This window comes from Salvia splendens, chromosome 10, assembly GCF_004379255.2.
Source record: "Salvia splendens isolate huo1 chromosome 10, SspV2, whole genome shotgun sequence".
Lineage (NCBI taxonomy): Eukaryota > Viridiplantae > Streptophyta > Magnoliopsida > Lamiales > Lamiaceae > Salvia > Salvia splendens.
In genome coordinates, this window is record NC_056041.1 from 17,328,014 (window position 1) to 17,352,611 (window position 24,598).

General features: G+C 37.9%; 1 protein-coding gene across 3 annotated transcripts; it reads left to right on the forward strand.

Moving 5' to 3' along the window:
- Positions 1-12,622: 12,622 nt before the first annotated feature.
- Positions 12,623-23,458, forward strand: LOC121751153 (paired amphipathic helix protein Sin3-like 2). 3 transcript variants are annotated; one of them, XM_042145869.1, is made up of 24 exons: positions 12,625-12,891; positions 13,026-13,104; positions 14,092-14,346; positions 14,434-14,617; positions 14,700-14,798; positions 14,873-15,043; positions 15,119-15,389; positions 15,708-15,844; positions 16,435-16,510; positions 16,590-16,619; positions 16,786-16,979; positions 17,072-17,226; positions 17,395-17,522; positions 17,670-17,924; positions 18,569-19,108; positions 19,283-19,374; positions 19,584-20,201; positions 20,441-20,538; positions 20,618-20,756; positions 20,835-20,987; positions 21,085-21,248; positions 21,910-22,021; positions 22,835-22,995; positions 23,089-23,458. In XM_042145869.1, exons 2-23 carry the CDS (start codon positions 13,028-13,030, stop codon positions 22,961-22,963), a joined length of 4,077 nt encoding a protein of 1,358 aa, XP_042001803.1. In that variant the 5' UTR covers positions 12,625-12,891; positions 13,026-13,027; the 3' UTR covers positions 22,964-22,995; positions 23,089-23,458. The 3 variants fall into 3 exon arrangements, 2 of the variants coding, with proteins under 2 accessions (XP_042001803.1, XP_042001804.1); XM_042145870.1 differs by having other exon boundaries at positions 15,122-15,389; XR_006040006.1 differs by lacking the exon at positions 23,089-23,458 and having other exon boundaries at positions 12,623-12,891; positions 21,085-21,387; positions 22,835-22,851.
- Positions 23,459-24,598: the final 1,140 nt, after the last annotated feature.

Sequence of the window (24,598 nt, forward strand, 5' to 3'; positions counted from 1 at the left end):
ATGCACTGATAAGCTTGGATATTGCATGAGTTTAGAAGCTAGATTTTCTCGTATTTGTTCACATTTTGCCAATAATTAATATTATATGATTATATCTTGTTCTTTACTGTTTTGGTATTCTGACCTATTTGTGTGAGATGTGGAAGAAAACATATAAAAATGAGCCAAAAACACATTTTATCACTAAAGGCATAGTGGACAAATAAAGGGAGTCAGAGTGTCACCCATTATCACACTGCCAAGATGATCTCCAAATTATCTCTAAAGACCACCATTCTCCTCTTCATCGAAAGAGATTCGTGTGGGTACCTCGCACGTATCAGTCGGAGTCCGGTAAAGAAAGTTGTGACCGTTTTACGAAGACTGCGCAATGCTTTTTCAAACCAACGAGTTTCTGAATTACAACCCAGCGGCTCGCTGACGTGTCCTATTTCAAAAGGAAGGCACCATGAAAACTTTAATACTCCTATTTCAAATGCATTGTCTTGAAAATGTTTTCCCTTTAGTAACAAATTATTTCAAATATATCCTTGCTATTCTAAAACCTAATATTTTAATTAAATAAATAAATAAAAAGCACGAGGAATGAAACAAAATAACAACACTATCTCAAACATCTCAAATTTTCATAGACTTCAATTTTTTGTTTTCCTCAATATTGCATTAACAACCCATAACAAAATATCCAATTTTAAGATATACAGTTTATCAAGTAGCTGCAAACATTTTTAAAAGGCAACTTTTTATAGGAAAGAATGGCATGCTTCGATTAATACTCATGGGGTTGGCCGAATTAGCCAAGATTATATCTCACAGACTCTATAATACCGTGTTCGGTTGCTGAGATTCAAGAAATTCTCAGCCCGCGTCAGCCCATCTCAGCCGTTGTATTTGCATTGTGTTGGTTTCTGGGATTACAAAGATAACTACCGGGCGTAATACAACCCAAAAGAAAGAAAATGAAGAACTGAACTTAAAAATACAACGTATAATCGAAACTACTAAACCAGTGTGATTAGCCGAGTCGAGGAGGCCTCTTCCCGCAAGACGAGATACGCCCCGGTAGTGCTCTTCGGTTTGGCGTGTCGTCCCCAAAGGTAAAACGGCTACGTCTCTATTGATGCAGCACCGCAATCAACAGAGCTCCGGCGAACTGGATGGAGGAGAGGGCAGAGCTTTGACAGAAAAACTATGCAGGGAGAGGGAGAGAGCTTATGATGCAGAATGCTTTTTGAATTGTGTAGTGATGCATGGAATGGCTGGCCTATTTATAGGCTCAGTCCACTGCAGGGGGTCAACAGCCATGATGGCTGTCATCATGGCAATTCGTAACCGACGTCGGTTACAGACGTGTGGCAGGAGTGTGCCATCCGTGTGTGGAGCGTGTGGATTTCTCACGTGGCACCCGTGACTGTGCCTCGCTTGACGACGTGTCAAGCCACTTGGATTGCTGACTCGGCGGTGGTCCAAAAAGAATAGTTTGGGCCAAGCACCAAGCCCAAAAACCACCCAAAGACCAATTGCCAAGATCCAAGATCCAAGTCCAAGTCCAAGTCCAAGTCCCAGATCGGGATCGGGATCGGGATCGGGCTCGGGCCCGGGCCCGGGGCCCGCGGCCCGCGACCGCGACCACGACCACGACCACGACCACGAGCACGGGCACGGGCGGGCGGGCGGCGGCGGCGGCGCGCGCGTGTGCGCGCGTGTGGGCTCTTTCACCCATCTTGGTCCACTATAATTATTAAGTAACATAAAGTCACTTAATTTATACACATTAAAGATGTGTTAATCCTCCAATGTGGGATAATTAACACTTAGTTAATTATTCTCTAAGCTCCAACTCTAAGCTTTAATTAAAAGCTAATTATGCCCAACTTTAATCCACTATTTCTCACTCACCGGAAATCGGATTTGAGAAAGTGAATATACTACATTTACCTACGTAAAATGTAGAACGACGCTATGTCATTTAATTTCACAAAATTAAATGTCTCGTCACATTTATTATTTGGTCAAAATCCATTGACCGGGCATATTTAATCCATGATTTTTACAATCCCCCACATGAGTGGAAATAGCCGAATGCATATGCATGCAGACACAAGCTCAACCCTCGCGAGGTATATAAGCATAAGGATAGGTAGTTGTTGACTTTGAACCCTCCATAGTCGACACCATCGGATACACAGGCGGCTTAGTAGCGCGATGCTTTGAACTAATCCCCCACGGCGTGCACCGAGACAATGGTGTTAACGCTTAAACACCTCAACCTCATCCGTTCTCACGTTTTGTGTCCATTGCGGTCTTGGACACCACTTTGGATTCATAAGTGCATTTTTTTATGAAGCGACCACACTTCGCACTTACATAGGTGATTCTTAGTCAAGTACCTTGCCATACTTGGTCTCTTTGAGAATTCCATCTCTTTGAGATCCTTAAGAACCATTAAAAGTCATAGACTTAGCCTTTACCACTAGGCAAGCTCTCCAACACTCTATTGCTCTCTAGGGAATAGATATAGTTGAGTGTTTCTCATGAACTCTCATAGCTTAGTTGTCCCTTTGAACCAAGTTCTTGGGATCTCCAGTCATCATGGTTGGGTTACCACTATGACAATTCTTTAGTTTGTGGATTTCAAACCCATTCCCTCTAGCAACTTATTCATTTGATCACGGTTTAACCCTTTGGTTAGCGGATCCGCTAGATTATCTATTGACTTCACATAGTCAATTGTAATCACCCCTGTTGTGATCAAATGTCTCACGGTGTTATGTCGTCGACGTATATGTCGAGACTTACCGTTATAGAAACCATTGTTTGCCCTTCCAATAGCCGCTTGGCTATCGTAGTGAATCAGCACTGGTGGCACTGGTTTAGACCAACATGGAATGTCTTCAAGGAAGTTCTTAAGCCACTCGGCTTCCTCACCAGCCTTATCCAAGGCAATGAACTCCGATTCCATTGTTGATCGGGCTATACAGGTCTGTTTTGTGGATTTCCACGATACAGCACCACCCCCAATAGTAAAGACATATCCACTTGTTGAAAGTGAGTCTCTATTATCGGATATCCAATTGGCATCACAGTACCCTTCAAGCACCGGGGGGTATCTCGAGAAGTGTAGCCCAAGATTTTGAGTGTGTTTTAAATATCTCAAAACCCTCACAAGAGCTCTCCAATGCTCTTTGCTTGGATTGCTCGTGTAACGACTTAACTTGTTCACGGCACAAGCAATGTCAGGTCGAGTGCAATTAGTCAAGTACATAATGCACCCGATGACCCGTGCATACTCTTCTTGTGCAACGGGCTCGCCTTTGTTTTTGCTCAAGTGAACGTCGAGTTCAATTGGAGTCTTAACCGGCGCGCCATCATAGGCTTTGAATTTATTCAATATCTTCTCAACATAATGTGATTGTGTTAAGATGATTCCATCATTCGTTCTTAGAATCTTCATTCCAAGAATTACATCGGCTAGACCCATGTCTTTCATGTCAAAGTTTCTCTTTAACATGGCCTTTGTATCGTTAATTACTTGAGTGTTGCTACCCAAGATTAACATATCATCAACGTAGAGACACACTATAACATGACCGTTATTAGTGCTCTTGATGTAGACACATTTGTCGCACTCGTTGATTTTAAACCCATTTGATAACATCACATTATCAAACTTCAAGTGCCATTGCAATGGCGCTTGTTTCAATCCATATAGGGATTTCACGAGCTTGCATACCTTTTTCTCTTGTCCAGGTACTACAAACCCTTCGGGTTGTTCCATGTAGATTTCGTCTTCTAGTTCACCATTCAGAAACGCGGTCTTTACATCCATTTGATGAATCTCGAGATTGTGCAATGCAGCAATAGCGAGAAGCACCCGGATAGATGTAATCCTTGTTACAGGTGAATAGGTATCGAAGAAGTCATGTCCTTCTTTTTGTTTAAAACCCTTTACTACTAATCGGGCTTTATACTTATCAACTGTTCCATCGGCCTTAAACTTTCTTTTAAGAACCCATTTGCATCCTAAAGGTTTAGCACCTTCGGGCAAATCAACCAACACCCATGTGTGGTTCAGCAAAATTGAATCAATTTCGCTTTGAACAGCTTCTCTCCAATGCAGCCCGTCTGGGCCAGCAAAGGCTACTTTTATCGATGTTGGTTCTTCATCCAACATGAAAGCAATGTAGTCAGGACCAAAAGTTTTTGGTGTTCTGACTCTATTACCACGTCTTAGTACTGTATCTTTTGGATCGGGCCTTGCACGCTTGCGCGATTCAGGTTCCGCATCTGTTGATTTAGAACTAGTGGCTTCTTCTTCCACTTGTTTAGAACTAGTGGCTTCTTCAATTCTTGTCTCAGAATTGGTTGATACTTTTTCCTTATCTTTGCAAGGAAAGGTATTTTCGAGAAATACAGCATTCCTCGACTCAATTGTTGTTCCTACTGTGATAGTCGATATTTCAGACTTGTGAACAACAAATCGATATGCACTACTGTTAAGTGCATATCCAATGAAGATGCAATCAACCGTCTTAGGTCCGATTGTAACTTCTTTGGGCGGAGGAACCATCACCTTTGCCAAACACCCCCACACTTTGAGGTATTTGTAGGATGGCTTCCTTCCCTTCCACAACTCATAAGGAGTAACATATTTTCCTTTGAGAGGGATTTTATTCAAGATATAGTTTGCTGTCAAAACAGCTTCCCCCCACATGTTATGTGGTAATCCTGAACTGAGTAGCAGTGCATTCATCATCTCTTTTAGAGTTCGATTCTTGCGTTCTGCAACACCATTAGATTGTGGTGAATATGGAGCAGTTGTTTGATGAATTATACCACTTGCGTTGCATAACTCCTCAAACGGGGCTACATATTCGCCTCCTCTATCGCTTCGAATCATTTTGATTTTACAACCAAGTTGATTCTCAACTTCGTTCTTATAATTTTTGAACGCCTCTATTGCTTCATCTTTGCCTTTTAAAAGATAAATGTAGCAATATCTTGTGCAATCATCTATGAAAGTGATAAAGTACTTTTTACCACCTCTAGTTTGCACCATCTTTAAATCACATACATCCGTGTGAATTAATTCAAGGGGTTTTGTGCTTCGTTCAACCGAGTGAAACGGCAACTTAGTCATTTTTGCTTCAAGACAAATTTCACATTTATCTTGGATATCCAATTCATTAGCCTTTAGTAAATCTAAATTTACTAATCTTTTAATGGCTTTTGAATTTACATGTCCCAATCTACCATGCCACAAATTTGAAGACTCAATCAAATAAGAGGAAGTAGATGCTTTATTCTTATTGGCCAATGGCTTCGCAACACTTCGAGTTGCTACACTAAGCTTGAAAAGCCCATCGGTTACATAACCTTTTCCGATGGATTTTCCAAACTTATACAAGACAAACCTATCGGACTCAAATACAAGTTTAAACCCTTTATTAACTAGTATTGATCCTGACACTAGTTTCTTGCGGATGTCCGGGACATGCAGCACATCCTTCAAAGTGATAGTTAGGCCAGACGTCATCATGAGAATCACGTTGCCAACGCCGAGGACTTCGGATGATGCTTGATTCCCCATGTTGATCTTCCTTCCTTCAACAGCAGTGTAGGAGGCAAACTTGCTCCTGTCGGAGCAAACATGAGCAGTAGCGCCGGTGTCGATGTACCAGCCTCCCTTGTTATCAACAAGGTTAACCTCTTCAGTGACCACTGCAATGAGGTCGTTCTCATCCCAGTCCTTGAACTCCTTCTCAACGACGTGGGCTGCCGGCTTCTTCTTCTTGCTGCGGCAGTCTTTGGCAAAGTGGCCCGGTTTGCCACATTTGTAGCAGTCGCCTTCAAACTTCCTTGAAGGCTGCTTTCCCTTCCCTTTGTCATTTGGACGGTTTGGGCGAGGGCGTTTGTTGGAGGGACCGCCCCGCTCCAACAGGTTGGCTTTGGCTTCATTTGGGGTGAAGCCTTTAGCCTTCTGATCACTTTTGCGCACGTCGGCCTCAATGCGCAACTTCACGATCAAGTCTTCAAGGGTCATCTGCTTTCGCTTGTGCTTGAGATAACTCTTGAAGTCCTTCCAACTTGGAGGGAGCTTGTCAATGATCGTGCACCTTAGGAATTTATCGGGCAAGGTCATCCCTTCAGCCACTAATGAGTGGATGATCATTTGGAGCTCTTGGACTTGCTCCATGACGGGTCGAGAGTCGACCATTTTGTAGTCCATAAACTTGGATGCTACAACTTGTTCCGTCCCAGCAGCATTATCTATGCTATACTTCTTTTCTAGGTTTTCCCACATTTGTTTAGATGTGGTTACATTGGAGTATACATTGTACAAACTATCATCTAAAGCACTTAGAATGAAATTTTTACAAAGGTAATCTCCTTTCCTCCAAGCTTCATAATCTGCCATGACTTCGAGCCTAGTCTCTTGGTCGCTTGGTGCGGGCGGCTCGTTCTCCGTGAGGAAGTTGGCGACGCCCAATGTTGTCAAGTAGAACAACATCTTCTGGTACCACCGCTTGAAGTCAGATCCTCCAAACTTTGGTGGCTTCTCGGCAGGTGGCATCATTCTTGGTGCCAAAGGTGCCGCGCTTGGTCCTTGGAAGGAACCAATTCCGTTGCCCCCGAAGGAGCCAACAACATGGTTGGGCATAGAGCCCCCACCATTCATGTTGGGCATAGAGCCCGCCATGGTCGTACCAGCCCCGAAGGGACTAGCACCCGCATGAGACCCGAAGGCCCCAACATTCGTGTTGATCCCGAAAGATCCAACACTAGTATTGAGCCCGAAGGCACCAACACTCGATCCATTAAAGGATCCGAAGGAACCACTAAAAGTGGAACCAACCGAACCACCAAAGGTGGAACCAGTGGACGCCCCGAAGGGGTTGTCCCAAACCCAAGGGACGGTGGATGAGGCAGCTGGGAAGCCGGGAGTTGGCATCATCGAGGGAGCCGATGAAGTGTTGACCGGTCCAGTGGTCGCCATGGTGGAGGGAATGGCGGCGGCGGTGGTGGCAGCGGCGGTGTTGGAGTCGGTAGACATCTCCAGCAAAGGTGTTTAATATTTCGAAAGTTTTAGTTCAGTTTAGAAGTCCAAATTCCTTCAAAGGCAAGTTATCTCGTCTTGCGATTGTTGGTTTCTGGGATTACAAAGATAACTACCGGGCGTAATACAACCCAAAAGAAAGAAAAGGAAGAACTGAACTTAAAAATACAACGTATAATCGAAACTACTAAACCAGTGTGATTAGCCGAGTCGAGGAGGCCTCTTCCCGCAAGACGAGATACGCCCCGGTAGTGCTCTTCGGTTTGGCGTGTCGTCCCCAAAGGTAAAACGGCTACGTCTCTATTGATGCAGCACCGCAATCAACAGAGCTCCGGAGAACTGGATGGAGGAGAGGGCAGAGCTTCGACAGAAAAACTATGCAGGGAGAGGGAGAGAGCTTATGATGCAGAATGCTTTTTGAATTGTGTAGTGATGCATGGAATGGCTGGCCTATTTATAGGCTCAGTCCACTGCAGGGGGTCAACAGCCATGATGGCTGTCATCATGGCAATTCATAACCGACGTCGGTTACAGACGTGTGGCAGGAGTGTGCCATCCGTGTGTGGAGCGTGTGGATTTCTCACGTGGCACCCGTGACTGTGCCTCGCTTGACGACGTGTCAAGCCACTTGGATTGCTGACTCGGCGGTGGTCCAAAAAGAATAGTTTGAGCCAAGCACCAAGCCCAAAGACCACCCAAAGACCAAGTCCAAGTCCAAGTCCAAGTCCAAGTCCAAGTCCAAGATCAAGATCGGGATCGGGATCGGGATCGGGATCGGAACCGGGCCCGGGCCCGCGGCCTGCGAGCACGAGCACGGGCACGGGCACGGGCTCGGGCTCAGGCGGGCGGGCGGCGGCGGCGGCGCGCGCGTGTGCGCGCGTGTGGGCTCTTTCACCCATCTTGGTCCACTATAATTATTAAGTAACATAAAGTCACTTAATTTATACACATTAAAGATGTGTTAATCCTCCAATGTGGGATAATTAACACTTAGTTAATTATTCCCTAAGCTCCAACTCTAAGCTTTAATTAAAAGCTAATTATGCCCAACTTTAATCCACTATTTCTCACTCACCGGAAATCGGATTTGAGAAAGTGAATATACTACATTTACCTACGTAAAATGTAGAACGACGCTATGTCATTTAATTTCACAAAATTAAATGTCTCGTCACATTTATTATTTGGTCAAAATCCATTGACCGGGCATATTTAATCCATGATTTTTACACATTGGTTAAGCTAGACTATGAATCATTAGACCACTCCCCCTCCGTCTATTTTAATCTCACTTCTCACTTTACCCCCCGCTTTCTATCTGCAGATTTGGGCGGAGTTCTTGAAGAAAAATTGTGAATGAAACGGATGGGTTGTGTTGGGAACTGGGATGGCGTGGGTGACAATATTAATTAAAAAAGTAAGTTCAAAATCCAAAATTAAGTAATTTCTACATTTTTATACTATAAATTATAATCAATACTCTTATAAAAAATTCATTAAATCTTTACACAAATAATTGATTCTTATCTTAAATTTTTGGGAAGTTTTTAGTCTATATTAATAGTTCTAATTATTTATAATTTATTATAAACTAATTTAATTTTAAATTACATCAAAATTAACATCATTAAGATTATTTGTTTAGTCTACTTATTTTTTCAGTTTAATAATTTCTAATTTTTTTAGATTAATTATTTTATTATATTTATTGATATTAATATTATGTAAACTTTAATTAAATTTTCACTTGCAGTTTTTAGTTTAAATTTGTTTCATACATTAAAAAATGACAAGTTAAAATAAAATTATTTAATTTTACAGTTTTAATTTAAAATAATTATTGGAATTAATCTTATCATAAAAACACTTTATTAAAATTATCTTAGATACAATCTAGGTAACCAAACATATCATCTAATCCAATTCCAATTTTATCCTATATAAAGCCCATATTGAGGTATCTCATATTGTATCTCATGATTATTTTATACAATCAACTTAACATGACCATGGTGAACGAATCTGGAACTGGTATTCTTCAAAATGGAAGTTTGGAAATTTTGGATTATAGCTAATGTTGATAGGATTCCAATGAATTAAATTGTGCTTAATTGACGTCGTTCAGTGTAATATATAGTTAGAGTAACGTATATTTCACAGTTTGCGAATTTGTCATAAAATTATTTCAAGTTTTTAAAATTTATGATTTCTTAATTTCAAATTTTAGAGAAAATATCCACCAAAATTTATAGTACATCCTCCGAACTAAGTTGAATTTAGAGAATAAAAAATTATTGAATTGATTAAATAAAAATAAAATAAAATAAAATGGTGAGTGAAATAAAAAGTATTAGAGATTAAAGAAAGTAAAATAGTCGGGATGGGAGATGGTGTATATCTAGGGGTGGGTCGATACGAGATATCGTATCGAAAACGTTGTATCGTATATCGTATCGAAAATATCGATATGAAATTCTTTCATATCGTTATCGTATCGAAAGTTTCGATATATCGAATTTGATATATCGAACTTTCGATATGGATAATATCAATATCGATATCGTATCGAATACCTGTATATCGAAAATTAAAATTTCAAATATGTTTCGATACATACGATATATTCGAATATTCGATATAAAACGATATATCGAAAATATCGATATATATCGTATATTCGATATAAAACGATATATCGCGATATAAGGAAATTCATATCGTTATCGTATCGAAAACTTACGATACGGTATCGTTTCGTATCGAAAATTACGATATATCAAAAATCCGATAATTTTTTGATATTTTTCAATACTATACGAGCAATATATTATTTTTTCGATATTTTTCCCCCGCCCTATGTATATCCATTTCACACTTTTGTTCTAGTTTAGACTTTTATTGGGCCCGAAAGCCGTAGTGTTAGGGTCCTAAGAAAAATTATAGATTTCTCATGGACTAGATATTTTGTTGCTACAACTTACAACAATAAATTAAATTAGTAGTGTATAATCTATGTGGTGTGTGATCGAATAATACGAGACTTGTCCATTTTTAATCAAATAGTCAATGAATCAATCCATGCCAGCAAGGTGAATAATCATTAGAGCTATAAGTGGATACTATTGGTAATTACTAAAAAAATAGTATATAATCAAACAATTTCCCATCAAACTCAGCTTTGGGTTTAATTACATAAATGAAATTCAAAATACTGAGTTGCCAAAAGGCCCAACACTGAATACGAAATACGGAGTATGTAAGAATATCTCATTTTGCATTAGTTATTATAATACTTTCCATATCTTAAATTTTTTTTCACAATCACTAAATAAAGCTGCTTAAAATAGTTTACTGCGTATATGATTCGAAAGACAATAAAATCAGAATAAGGCTATTACGCTATAATTAGAATACATGACAATCGTACTACATTCTTGGTATAATGGTATTAATAATTTTTTTAATATTAATGTCACATAAAATTTTATAAATAATAAATAGTTTATTTTTCTGAGCCACATTATCTTGCAATAAAAACGTGTTGTAAATGATTTTATGGAAAGGGTGGAATAATCTATCCACTTGTCACCAAACTAATCCCAGCCAGTTTTAGAACAATACTTCCTCCCGTCTCTTATAGTTGCGGTGGAACATTTCAGCAAGAAATAAGAAATAGGTTTTTTGTGTTAAGTAAATAGATTAAAAGTAAGAGAGAGCGAAAAAAAGTAGAGAGAATGGATGAGTAAGTGACTAAAGTATAGAGAATAAAGTAAGAGAGAGTAGAGTAAGAGTGATAAAAAATGTAACTTATTACATTATATATAGAAATGATTCAACTATGAGGAAACTTCACAAAATAGAAAAATGACTCAACTATAAGGGAACAAAAAGAGTATTTTGTGTAAATGAGCTAAAAAGATGATAGAGCAACAGTAGACTAAAAGCTCTATTATCATTGTTCTATAATAGATGTCATACGTGGATGATGTTATGAAAATTTAAGGAGATGATATTTTGTATGTTAAGTATAGAGAAAAAAATAAATTTTTATATATTGATGTGAAAAAAACTTTTTTTAAAGTGATGTTTTTTATAAGATAAATTAAAAAGAAAAGTGCAACATCTATTTTAGATGAAAGGAGTATTACATATGCAAGGTCAGAAAAGCTAATTAAGAGAAAAAAACAATTTTTTTACAAAATCTTGTACTACTAGCATCTTTTATTGAGAATATCATTTGTAATACTGATAATTCACGCGAGTTGAATTATTATGAGATCAATATATAATGAAGTATACGACAAAGTCAAATACAAATACGATCAATGAAGGATGCATACGACAAACGTGACACGAGCACTATATCAACACAATTCAATTTGCATTGTCACAATATGGTAACAACACGACAGGATAATCATTTTTTCACCTGAAATGCCAATAATGTATTGTTCCAATTCTTCCAATAAATTAGGAATTTGATTAACTATCTATCGGTAGATCAATCATTCTAAAAATTTCGAGAAAATATAAGGACCGAATATTTTATTCCAAAATTAAAACCTCGATGGGCCTGAATATAATTTTTGAGACTGATTGGATTAGCCCAAAACGGACTCGAGTTGTAATTTTGAAATGTGTTTTGATTTTTTCCAACATGCAATCAAAATTCAAAACCTTTTCCGACATAAAGTCGAAGTATGATAACCATTTATTTAAATATTTGTGAAATCATTACCTCTCATGCTGTAACTTATTAGTACTACATCTGCATTCAAAAAAATAGAAACATTCGAAACGGTACGAGTTTTAATGCACAATTAGTAAAGTAAGTAAGTGATAAAAATTGGTAAAGTAAGAGAGAGAAAAATAAAAATAAATAAAGTATGAGAGATGAAGAGAAAAAATAGTAAAAATAGAATTAGTGAAGTGTGAGGTCTATGTCCAAAAATAGAAAAATTCTAAAATTTTTATTTTTAAGGAACGACCCAAAATGGAAATAGTTGCTATTTTAATTCAGGTTGAAAGACACTTATTTTTTTTATCCAGTATAAAATTAATGTTTTAATTTGAGAAAACACAATTTGACTTTTGTTTCGATAACAGACTCCATTTATTATAAATCAATTAAGTTTGTAATAGTTCCAATATTAAATTGTAAATTTGTAAGTTTACACATGTTTATCAAAAGATTAATGCACCACAAATATTTAATTGTTATTGCACACGATCTGAAATATTTTCGTAAAAAACATTTACTCCCTAACATTTTATTACATAAATGAGAGGAAAAAACATTTTAATAAAAGATATTCGGAGGTATCATTGTTTTGAAAAAACTTGTATTTCTTCTATATACTATAGAAGAGACCCTACCAAACGTGTCGCAGCGCGGAGCTGTGATGTTTTTGAGGTCACGGGTTTAAACCCTGTCACCCGCTGGAAAAATTTCGGCCTTAATCCGCAAGCCCGATCGAGTAGGATTTATAATAGTCGAATTCCGTCAAAAGACGGATTCGGTACACCTGGTTTCAAACCAAAAAAAAAGAGACCTATATATCTCTCTCCCCTGCATAAAACTCCAAAAATTATTGTGAAACTAACAAAATTCTCTCTACACCCTTCACATCTTTCGTTTGATTTGCTCTCTCAAACTCGTGTCTATTGATTTCTGCGGTGAACGGTGTAGAGAGCGGAGAAATTGAATTATTAATTAAGGAGATGTAGAGCGTGTAAAACCAGAATTGTTCAAGTGTAACTAATTGTTGAATTATTGGCTGCTGAGTTTAGATCTGTTCACTTTTCCGTTTTTCTCAAGGAAGCAGTGTTTCCTGGTTGGTATTTTTATCCAAAATGGACGAAAATTGGTTGTTTTCTCTACTTTTTTGATGTCTCTGAAATTGTGTGTTTTTGCTTTTATTGTGCTGCTCAATTGTTGTTATTGTCTAAATAGGCGTGTTCTGCGCAGGGATGAAGCGTTTGCGGGATGATGTGTTTTTAAACCCTCAATTTAAGAAACCATTCGGCCCATCTTCTCGAGGAGAATCGTGAGCTTCTCTCTCTATTTTTTTGTGTTTTTCAGTTTCTATATATCGAGATATGTTATATAGTTAGTGATTTAATTGTATACATTATTTGCTGTCTCCTTTGACGTTTTGGCTGGTTTAATGTTTCTTCAGAGAATGTGGTTTTGTTGATTTCTTTGTAACCTAATCAAATGGACTCTGTTGTCGTCTTCTTGATCAAAATTGTTCGGTGCCGATTCTTGTCGTTTATCTGAAGTTTAAATAGACTACCTTGCAAGTGGCAGCTGCAAGAATTGTTATGGAAATATAAGATTAATGGTGCTATCGTGTTATGCTGATTGGGGTAGAGCTATATGAGATCAAAAGTTTGGATTTTCATGCTTGCCGATACCTTTTTTTTCTTTTAATGTGAATTCCTTTAACACTCATTTTCTCTTTTTATAGGGGCTGGTTGTGTTATATGGGGTTTGGGGGAAGATCTTGGAGATTGCTCATTAATAAATGAATGTTTTAATTTATTTGTCCACGTTACTTGGTGCCGTCTCTTAAACGTCTTGCAAATTCATAACGACGATGATTATCGTTGGCTGGAATTACTAAATGAAATATTTAAAGAGTGTGGGGAAGTTAACTACAAATTCTCTTTCGGAGAGGCTGGTTGGGTTAGGTGGGGTTTGGGGGAAGGGTGTTTCTGAGATTGCTTTTTAATAGGTGAAGAAAAATTGATTATTTTTTGGCTGTATTACTTGGGGTATCTTATCTTGTAAACCTGATTACCGATACTATTTAAAAATTCAATGACTAGGATTTCCGTTGGTTGGAATTTCTAAATTAAATTTTCAAAAGCATGAAGAACTTTTAACCATATATTTATTGAGTTTGATACGCAGCACATAGCTGTCACCAGCTGTTTATTTTTGTCGATTACGATAATAAATGTTTTTGTGGTGAGTGTCAGTTGCCAAAGAAATTGAGCTTAAATTGAGTCTGTTTTGTACTCTTATTAAGGTATGGCCCGCCAAATCCTCCTATAGCCGGTGGGGGTGGGGGCATGGATGGAGTTGGGGCAGTAGGAGGAGGAGGTGGTGGTGCTGGTGGCAGTGTTAATGGTGGTGGTGGTACGGCTGTTACAGCTGGAGGTGCACAAAAGCTCACGACAAATGATGCATTGAGTTATTTGAAGGATGTTAAGGACATGTTCCAGGATCAAAGGGAAAAATATGATAGGTTCCTTGATGTCATGAAAGATTTTAAGGCTCAAAGGTAAATAAGTTTCACTAGGTTATAGCTTCTTGCTTACTTGGGATGAATGGAATATTTTTTTATGTAACTCATTATTTGTTTTGACAGGATTGACACCGCTGGGGTTATAGCTAGGGTGAAAGAGTTGTTTAAAGGACATCCTAATCTAATACTTGGGTTTAACACATTCTTGCCTAAAGGATATGAAATTACCCTAACTGACGAGGAAGAGGCTCCAGCAAAGAGGACCGTTGAGTTTGAGGAGGCTATTAGTTTTGTTAATAAGATCAAGGTGGTAAATTTTGTTAATATGCAGGATTTAGCATGAGAAAGTCCAGTAATATGATTTTGTATCCATTGTTTTTAACCTGCAGAGACGTTTCCAAAATGATGATCACGTGTATAAGTCTTTCTTGGACATTTTGAATATGTACCGGAAAGAACATAAGGGTATAAAGCAGGTGTACGAAGAGGTCTGCTTCTCTGCTGTTATCAACTCCTATTCTTCTTTTTTTGAAATATTAGGTCCTAATATCTGTAGTTTCAGGTTGCAACACTTTTTGAGGACCACCCCGACCTTCTTGATGAATTCACGAGATTTCTGCCAGATACTTCATCCACGTCAGCTCCTCAGGCTTCGTTTGGACGGCATTCTTTTCATCGTTATGATGAGAGGAGCTCTGCCCTACCCACAACGGGACAGTCTCATATAGATAAGGTTTCTTTCTCTACATTTATTTAAGCACATCATTTGTAACTTCCTTGCTAAAATGGATGTCACATAAATCTTTAGCAGCGGCCTCGAAGGGATAGGATCATCGGTCCCCATGGAGAAAGAGATCTTAGTGTCGAACGCCCTGATGTTGATGATGATAAAAGCGTTACGCGATTGCACAAAGAGCTGAAGAAACATTCTGAAAAAGAGAATAGGGATACGAAAGACCGTGATCCTGATGACAGAGATCCTGACATCGAGAACAATAAGGACTCTACCATGCATCGGCTTTCCGAGAAAAGAAAATCTGTTCGGAAAGACTATGGAGATGATAAAGATGCATCAAAAAGTGAGTGCTTTTTTACTTCTTCTTTACATATATGGAAGAGCTTGTTTGGTTTTATGTTTTTATTCATCTTTTTGCACCACAAAATCTTGAAGTTCTGATATGGAAATATCAAATATCCTCACTTCAATACACCTCCAATACTCCAAAAAAGGAAAAGGAAAAAAGGTGAAAAAAAGAAATCGAAAGACAAAAGAGGAGAAAGGAAACTACAGCGAAGCTCCAAATATCTTTTTCCCTTCTAAATGATGTTAATCGTCTCACTGCCTCTTTTGTCATATTTGCTTGGTACTTATGCTCAGTTGTGTTTGTTCATTCAAGGTATGTACAGCCATGGGTTCGACTTTTGTGAAAAGGTGAAGGAGAGGTTGCACAGTGCAGATGATTACCAGGCATTTTTGAAATGCCTTCACATTTACAGTACAGAAATCATTACAAGAAAGGAATTACAGAGTTTGGTATGGACATTGTGTGAATCACCATTTAGTGTATATCTAGGTCTTTATAGTTGCTATAGAATACTTACCTACCAAACATTTTTAGTTTCTTCTTACTTTCAGAAAGTTTAGTGTCTTCTGAATTTCCCCATGTTTCCATATTCATTATTTATTTATGCTTTTAATTTTAGTTGGGTTCACAACCATAGTTTCTTGATTGAGCGGCATTATTTTAGTTGCATTCACAATCCATAGTTTCTTTCGGCATAGATTGTTTTAAGTTATTTCGGACAAGTCATTTTTTCCTCCTCTACGTATTGTTTTTGAAAATATATACTCCATCCGTCCCAACTAAGTTGAGTCAAAACTTTTGGGCATGGAAATTAAGAAATTGTGTTGAAAAGTAGAAGAGATGAAGATAGAGTAAAGTAGGTGATGGAATAAAGTAAGAGTGATTGGATTCTTTGTTTTTAGTTAAAAAAGGAAATGACTCAAATTAGTTGGGACATCCAAAAAGGAATACGACTCAACTTAGTTGGGACGGAGGGAGTATATTAGTTGGATATGTTCATGAGTTCATTTTTCCAGTTCTTATACAAGGTTTTTTACAGGTTGCTGATTTACTTGGTAAATTTCCTGATCTTATGGAAGGCTTCAAGGAATTTTTGGAGCACTGTGAACGTTTAGGTAATCATATATTCTGCTTTGAAGAGCTTGTAACTTTGATTAAATTGTTTTCGTTCCTAATCAAGTGTGTATCCTGCAGAGGGTTTCTTGGCTGGTGTTATGGGCAAAAGTATGTAACAATTCCCTTTATATACTCGTGCATCTACAAAATAATTCCTTTTTCTGTTGTGTCAATTGCCGGTGCCACCCCCCCCCCCCACACAGTACAATTATTGCAGCTATCAGCTGTCACTAAGCTTTTTGGATTCTTATTCTGAGAATTTTCTTGATAGCAGAAACATTATGGAATGAAGGAAATACGTCAAAATCTATCAAAATAGAGGAAAAAGAGAAAGAGCCAAAACGTGAAGTGGAAGGAGGGAAAGAGAAAGATAGATACAATTTGAAATACTGGGGAAAGTCCATTCAAGAGCTGGACCTTTCCAATTGTCAACGCTGCTCTCCCAGTTACCGGCTTCTTCCTGAAGATGTGAGAATGATTTGTGTTGATTTTGAAACCATGGTTAGGGAGTAACGGCTGTCTCTTTTTAATATTTTGTTATCTCGGATTTTCTCTTGTAGTATCCAATACCCTTAGCTAGCCAGAGGTCAGAGCTTGGTGCTCAAGTTTTGAATGATCATTGGGTGTCGGTGACATCTGGTAGTGAGGATTATTCTTTTAAACACATGCGAAGAAACCAGTATGAAGAAAGCCTCTTTAGGTGTGAAGATGATAGGTATGTTACCAAAGACTTTGGCCATCTTGTCCTGTATATGCTAACTATTAGTTTTATAGCTAGTCTGATGTTTATTATACTTTTATTCACTGCATAGGAGCTGTGTCCCCTTGTATTTCTGCAACCCCATATATGATATTGTTCGGTTTCATTTGATTTATGTATCAGATTTGAGCTAGACTTGTTATTGGAGTCTGTCAGTTCAACAGCGAAGCGAGCAGAGGAGCTTTTGAACAGTATTAATAACAAATCAACTGATTCAGACAGTCACATACGGATCGAAGACCATTTTACAGGTTTGTCATTGTAGAATCTTGAGTAGGAACTTATCTCAAAAGAGCTATTCAACTCTGACCCCCCCCCCCCCCCAAACCAAGCAAAAGTGTAGAGGTATTCATATCATCATATCAATGATAAAGGGGTGCTTCTCTTTCTTTTTGTAGCTCTGAATTTAAGATGCATTGAACGCCTATACGGTGACCATGGTCTTGATGTGATGGACATTTTGCGTAAAAATCCGTCTCATGCATTGCCTGTTGTCCTAACCCGACTTAAGCAGAAGCAGGAGGACTGGACCAAGTGTCGTTTGGATTTTAACAAAATTTGGGCTGACATATATTCTAAGAACCATTACAAATCTCTTGACCACCGAAGTTTCTACTTCAAGCAACAAGATTCAAAGAACTTGAGCACAAAAGGTGAGTTTGGACCTATAGTATATTCTTCCAGTTGTTAGTATTGTTCTATATCTGGAATATTATCTGCTTTTTAAGGATTGTTACTGAACCCTAAAGCAGTAAACAAATTGTACTTAGGTTCGGTTTAGTGCGATAAGCACTAGGTTTTTTGCTATCTGCTTTCCCTTTGGACTTGAAGTCTTTGCCATTGGTTGTTTTTCCGAGCCCCCCCCCCCCCCACTACACATGCTCATACACCTCTCTTTATCAAATTGTTATCTTCTGTTAAGCTTGGTAGTGTTGTGTTTTTACCTCTTGAATCTTCTATTGCCTACTGTCACTAAGAACCCTTAGTTATTTGTGAAATCATACGTCAGTCTACCCTTTTGTTGTGGGTTCATAGTCTATTAACATGGCTGTCACAATGTATAAGTATAAGTCACTTGTGTGCAACAATCTGCTATTCATCTTCTTGTGCTATGTTTTCATCTTTTTGATGGTCAGCATAGTTCTAATTTGTTAATGAGGCTAAGTATTGAACAATTGGCATGAGGTTATTATAGTTATCCATAAATCATCCGGAAACCATATACAAATCAAAGATATTTGCCTTTTTTTTCTTACTTTTTCTGAAAAGATATTGATTCATGCTCCTCAACGGGCAGCTTTAGTGGCAGAAATAAAAGAAGTCAAGGAGAAAAGGCAGAAAGAGGATAGTGTGCTTCTTAGTATTGTTGCTGGAAATAGACACTCTATTGTTCCAGACATTGAATTTGAATATTCAGATACTGAGATTCATGATGATGTTTATAAGATTATCGAATACTCATGCGAAGAAGTCTGCTCAACAAAAGAACAAATGAATAAAGTTTTGAGATTCTGGACAACTTTTCTTGAGCCAATGCTGGGCATTCACCCCAGGCCACAGTCAAACGTGGCTACCAAAGATGATGCTTCAAAGCATCAAATGATTAAGCATACTGTCACAGGTACAACAGAAGGTGAAGATAGTCCCCATGCTGATGCTTCTGTGACAAACTTTAAGCAACCAAAGCCCAACTGCAATGGTGAATTGTCTACTTCTCCTCAACACAATTCAGGCAGGCTTAGCTTAAAGAATGTAGATGCTAAGGTAGGGCTTACAGCTGGTGAAAGATTAACCAACACTGATGCAGCTCTTTCTTCTGGATCAGATGCTAATCTTGGTATGTATGCATTTAGGATACATAATGGAGCATTTATACATTCTGATACTTAAGTTCGCAGTATTGGTTTGTGAAAATTGTTTCACACATACAATTTTGGCTGGCAGACAATAGAATTTATAATTTAATTTACTTTGTCTTTTCTTAATTAATTTAAAGTTTCACAATTTCAAGGGCATGGTGCAAACCTATTGCGATTAAATAATGGCCACTCTGAGGAAAATAATGGAGCCAAACCTATCACAGGAGATTTACACTCTTTAGAGGTATGGACATAAGCCTTTTGGCTAGACATTCAGAGCTATGCTTCCCCTTTTTGCCCCCTTCTCATTCAATACTTGTGCTATATATGTGCATGCCCTCTCTCTGTTGGATTGCTATATTATATCTTTGGTTTTTTCACTTAGTTAGATGTGTAAAATGTTGTACTTTATACTTATTCAGTTGTTTCTCAAACTAATTCTTGTGGGAACAGGCTGGGGAGACTGTGAGATTGAATCAATCGAAAAATGGTGAGCTTGCAGAAGGATCTAGACTAACTGCATACAAGGAAAATGTGATTGGTCCTTATAAAAATGAGAAAGAAGAGGGTGAGCTGTCCCCTAATGGGGATTTTGAAGATAATTATGGTGCCTATCAGGATGATACTACACCAACATTGCCTCTGAAAGATCGCGGCACTGATGGCGTGCAATATGAAACAGGGATTTGTGAAGAGAATTGTGCAGATGCTGCAGGTGAAAACGATGAAGATGCAGATGATGAGGAGAGTGAGAATGTTTCTGAGGCTGGAGAAGACGTTTCCGGCAGTGAGTCTGCTGCAGATGATTGCTCACGTGAAGAGCATGATGAAGAGGACGACGGAGACAACGACCTTAATGGTAAAGCCGAGAGTGAAGGTGAGGCTGAGAACAATAGCGAAGCTCACGATACAGGAGCAGATGGTGCATCAGTACCACAGTCCGAACGTTTTCTTATGACCTGCAAACCTCTGTCAAAGCACACGGCATCTCCAATACTAGGTGTTGGGAAGAAGGATCAGCGGTTTTTTTATGGAAATGACACCTTTTATGTGTTGTTTCGGCTGCACCAGGTATGAAGTTATAAATTTTTTGCACACTCATTTTATCTCATGGTAGTTGTAATGCTTTGGAGTAATACCACTTGTATCCATCATCCTAACTCTTGATCAAGTTACTTTGTGATCATGAGAGGGGGAAGTTCATAAAAAGATCATAGAAACTCTATGAAGCAGCAAAGATGCTTCACTGGTTAAGCATTTCCTATGATATTGATTTTAATAGTGAATAATATTCTTTTCTATGTTACCAGACACTGTATGAGAGAATATTGTCAGCTAAGGTGAATTCATTATCTGCTGAAAGTAAATGGCGAACAACAAATGATGATAGTTCTGATCCTTATACCAGGTAACTTGAAGGCATAGTATAGTTTCTGAACTTCTTGTAGCCATATTGCTTAACTTATTTAGCTGTAAGTTGTGTGCAGGTTCACGAGCTCATTGTTTAATTTACTTGATGGATCTTCTGATAATACGAAATTTGAAGATGATTGTCGATCATTGATTGGAAACCAGTCTTATATGCTCTTCACTTTAGATAAGTTAATATATAAGCTGGTCAAACAGGTAAACTTCATTAGCTTCTTCTGGATTTTCCTGAGTTCAATATCCTCACATTACTTAAGTACTTCACTTCCTTTGCAGCTCCAAACTGTTTCAAGTGATGAAGTGGACTGTAAACTTATTCAGTTGTATGAATATGAAGATTCTAGGAAACCTGAGAAGTATGTTGATTCAGTTTATTACGAAAACGTCCATGTCCTCTTGCATGAAGAGAATATATACCGGTTTCAGTGTGTAGGTTTCACTTAATAAATAGCTTTCCTTAAACCCATTAACTTGCTTTGTGTATTACCTATGAATTTGTTGCTCAGTTGTTTCATGTTTCTTGTAGACGACTTCACCCACTCGCTTATCTATCCAATTAATGGATGACGGAAATGAGAAGTCAGAAGTAGTTGCTGTTTCAGTAGATCCTAATTTTTCATCCTATCTTCATAACGATTATCTTTCGGTTGCTCACGGGAAAAAGTTGTCATCACCAGTAATGCTGAATAGGTACTGATATCAGTCCAATCTTGAAATAGAGGAGCGTCCCTTTCTTTTAAGAAATGGTTAAATTCCGTGGATTGACGCCCTGGCATTCCTGAACCAAATGTATAAATCAGCAGGGATGGTTGCAGTTGTTTCCTTACATGTAAACACTTTGGTCTTTGGAATATTGAATATGGCATGAATTGAACCTGTGGATTACTGGGATCATACATGGTTGTCACAACAATAAGTTCTTTTTTGCTTATTTATTTGCTGGACATTTATGATATAGTGAATAGCTTGTGCACTTCTGCATTTGATTGTCTACCAGTTACCAATTACGTATATGCCACTTTCTGTAATTTCCACGTGGTAACCGGAATGATTAGCAAGGAAACCACTTGATTGCGTGAAATTTGAAAGACATTGATTTTGGTAAGGTTATGCCTTGTAAAAGTAACGATTTTAGATCTGGAGACATTTAGAGCTACTGCCTACTATTATTGCTCCTTCAAACTGAACTATTTCCAGGCAAAATCAATGACAAGAAGACGGGAAAGATATACTTACTGGATAATCATTTTTCTCTTGAGCTCTATATTTCACGTACAGTAAAACTGATTGGTTTTCTGCTCAATTTTGATTGGTTCATCTCAAAGCCTGATTGGCTTGTAACACGTTGCAGGAATTTGCAAAAGTATGCTAATCTTGATGAATCTACTGCACTATCTATGGCTACAGAAAATGTTATGATAATGCATGGGTTGGAATGCAAGATGGCTGCCTCCTCATTCAAGGTATTATTCATCTTTTCCCTTTTTGTATATGTTGGAATTTTGAGTCAATAACTGTTCACACTTCACACTTTTATATAAAAAGTGAAATATATACACTTTCATAGGAACCAGGTAAATCATTCTTGTTTTACCAATACAAATAAGGATTTCTAATCTAGCGAATCTTTGAGGAACAAACTTAACCACCAATAACTAATATCTTGATCCAACTCTAAGCTCAATATTCAATATTTATGTCTTAATTTAATTTAATTTAATTTAATTTTGCACCCTTTGTAGTTTACAGACATTGAAGATCTACAATTTCCACAAATAAAATTAAAATACAGGGATGGCCGGTCAGGGACAGATTAAATGTTTATTGGCATGCTCTTACAGATTAAATGTTTATTGGCATGCTCTTAGGCATGGTAATTTGGTAGACACAGGAAATGGGGATTAGAGATCTCATATGTTATTCGAGTTACTTAGTAGTTACTTCTTGTGACTCTGCTCTGCGGCCTATGGTAGAGCTTGTAGATCGCAATACTAATTCCATATCTAATGCACAGAATGATTACATTCTTTAAGTATTTACCGAAAATTAAAAACCTCTTTGTTTCCTTTTTAGGCTAGTAAATATTCCTGATTTCCTAGCTTTTTGTAGTGACACTAATGCATGTGCCTTTATGCTGAATAGACTGGATTTTATATTATTAATTCTACCTATTTGGTAGCTATATTTGAATCTTGATTCTGTTTTACTTGGTATCTGAACTCTGTTTATAGTAAGCATTTTTAGGTTTACCATTGTTTAATGATAATGTGTTTCAGATCTCCTATGTCCTAGACACAGAAGACTACTTTATCCGTTTAGGAAGGAGAAGAGAAAATAAACCAGCAAGAACGTGCGCTCATACAAGGGTTCAGAGGTTCCGTGGGTTTCTGGCAGCATCTCTGTGATCCGGCAGTCCCCTTTTCTATGATGCCGTGAGGTACATTTGTATTCTTCTTTAAGGATAAACAGTCTTTTCATTCATGCTAGTAAGTTTCTGAGTCAAAAGATCTCTCGTTTGATATTCCCCCAGACTTTGCTGTCATTCTCAGTTAGCCACTGGACGAATCAAACAACCACGAGGAGGCAATTGCTTGAACCCGACAATGTTGTGCTCTTTAAGCCAGCAACACGCTGGCGTTGATCTGTATATATAGAAAGGCATTGGCCGATAATAACTGTAGAGTCTTTTATTATTTCATTATTATTATATTTGGTTTTGCGGTTGAAAAAATAGTCTGTATGTTTCTGGTAGTTATTTCCTGCTGGAATGATATTCAACAGGTAAGGGTGGGAAGGGGTTGTAACAGATTATAGCAGAATTCCATGTTTCTCTTCTCAGCATTGTCTTCTGGCAATGTGTATAGCGTCGTTTATCTGTGCATTATGTATTTTTAACTTCAGATCATCCTTTTCAATTCCCCATCTCTCTCTCTCTCTCTCATGTTGGTAAATGCCCTTTTTTTTTGGTTTAATTACAGATTTGAAACTAAACTGATAAATATCTATTGGTTTATTTATTTTGTAAATTTCGCAGGTTGTGGAATTGGCTTCATTTGAACTACATTCATTGTTGAATGTGTGTTTATAATCTTTATAATTTGCAATGAAAGAAGATTAAGGTGGACCTTTATCACAGGGTTCTTATTACACAAGATCATTTGTATACTACCTAAATGTTAAGAAATGTCTCTAACAATGAGTGCCTTGCGACAGAAATTTGATCTATATCAACTTGTTTCTTGAATTGCGCATGTGCAATGGTTGGCAGCAATTTAATTAAGTATGTTTTGGCAGAAATTAAATCTATGTAATATCTTGTTCCAAGAATTGTGCACGTGGTGCAAAAAAATTTTTGAAATAGAAATGGCAATTATATCAATTGCTAGCTTATAAAAGGGAAGCTAATCTACTCCGTACCTACCAATTACGCCTGTTTTATTAATAGGATATTGTTGGATTGGGCTTGTAGTCATAGATATATTATTCTGGCTCTTCTGTTTCTTGGAGAAAGCCTGCTGGGCCAATGAATAATTAGTCCACTCGCGGTGATTGTTCATTATTTGGCTAGGAAAAGCAATGCCGCAAAGTTGTGGGATTGTACACTGTTTCACATGCACGGCCTCTCTCTCTAATGCCCGTCTTTGGTCCGTGGTCCGCAGCTGGCCCGCAAAGGTTGTCGTTGGTGCTCTCGGCTGGGACTATACCCTTTAATTTCCCTAATGACTCGATGATGATGGTTGTTAATGGTGGTTGTAAGGCTTTCTCCTTACGGTTGCCTTGGCACCTTCTCTGCCATGGAAAATTTGCCTTGGCACTTAGTTACTTGAAACGTTTTAAATATTATGAATGATTAAGATAATAATCACTTTATAAGAAGACTCAATGGCGACAAGACAGTGACTGCTCCATTGCAATATCGACAATCATCTGTACCCCATAATCGAAATTTTTGGATTCAACCAACACAAAACATAAATATACAGTACTCCAACATACCAAATGATAACATACAAAATCTTACCTTGGGCTATTTGGACTAA

Excerpts from the sequence above, each read along its gene's own strand:
- LOC121751153 (XM_042145869.1), top strand. The coding sequence starts at position 13,028 with ATGAAGCGTTTGCGGGATGATGTGTTTTTAAACCCTCAATTTAAGAAA. Across the intron at positions 13,105-14,091 it reads CCATCTTCTCGAGGAGAATC|GTATGGCCCGCCAAATCCTC; the intron begins GTGAGCTTCTCT and ends ACTCTTATTAAG. Across the intron at positions 17,227-17,394 it reads TTTAGGTGTGAAGATGATAG|ATTTGAGCTAGACTTGTTAT; the intron begins GTATGTTACCAA and ends TTTATGTATCAG.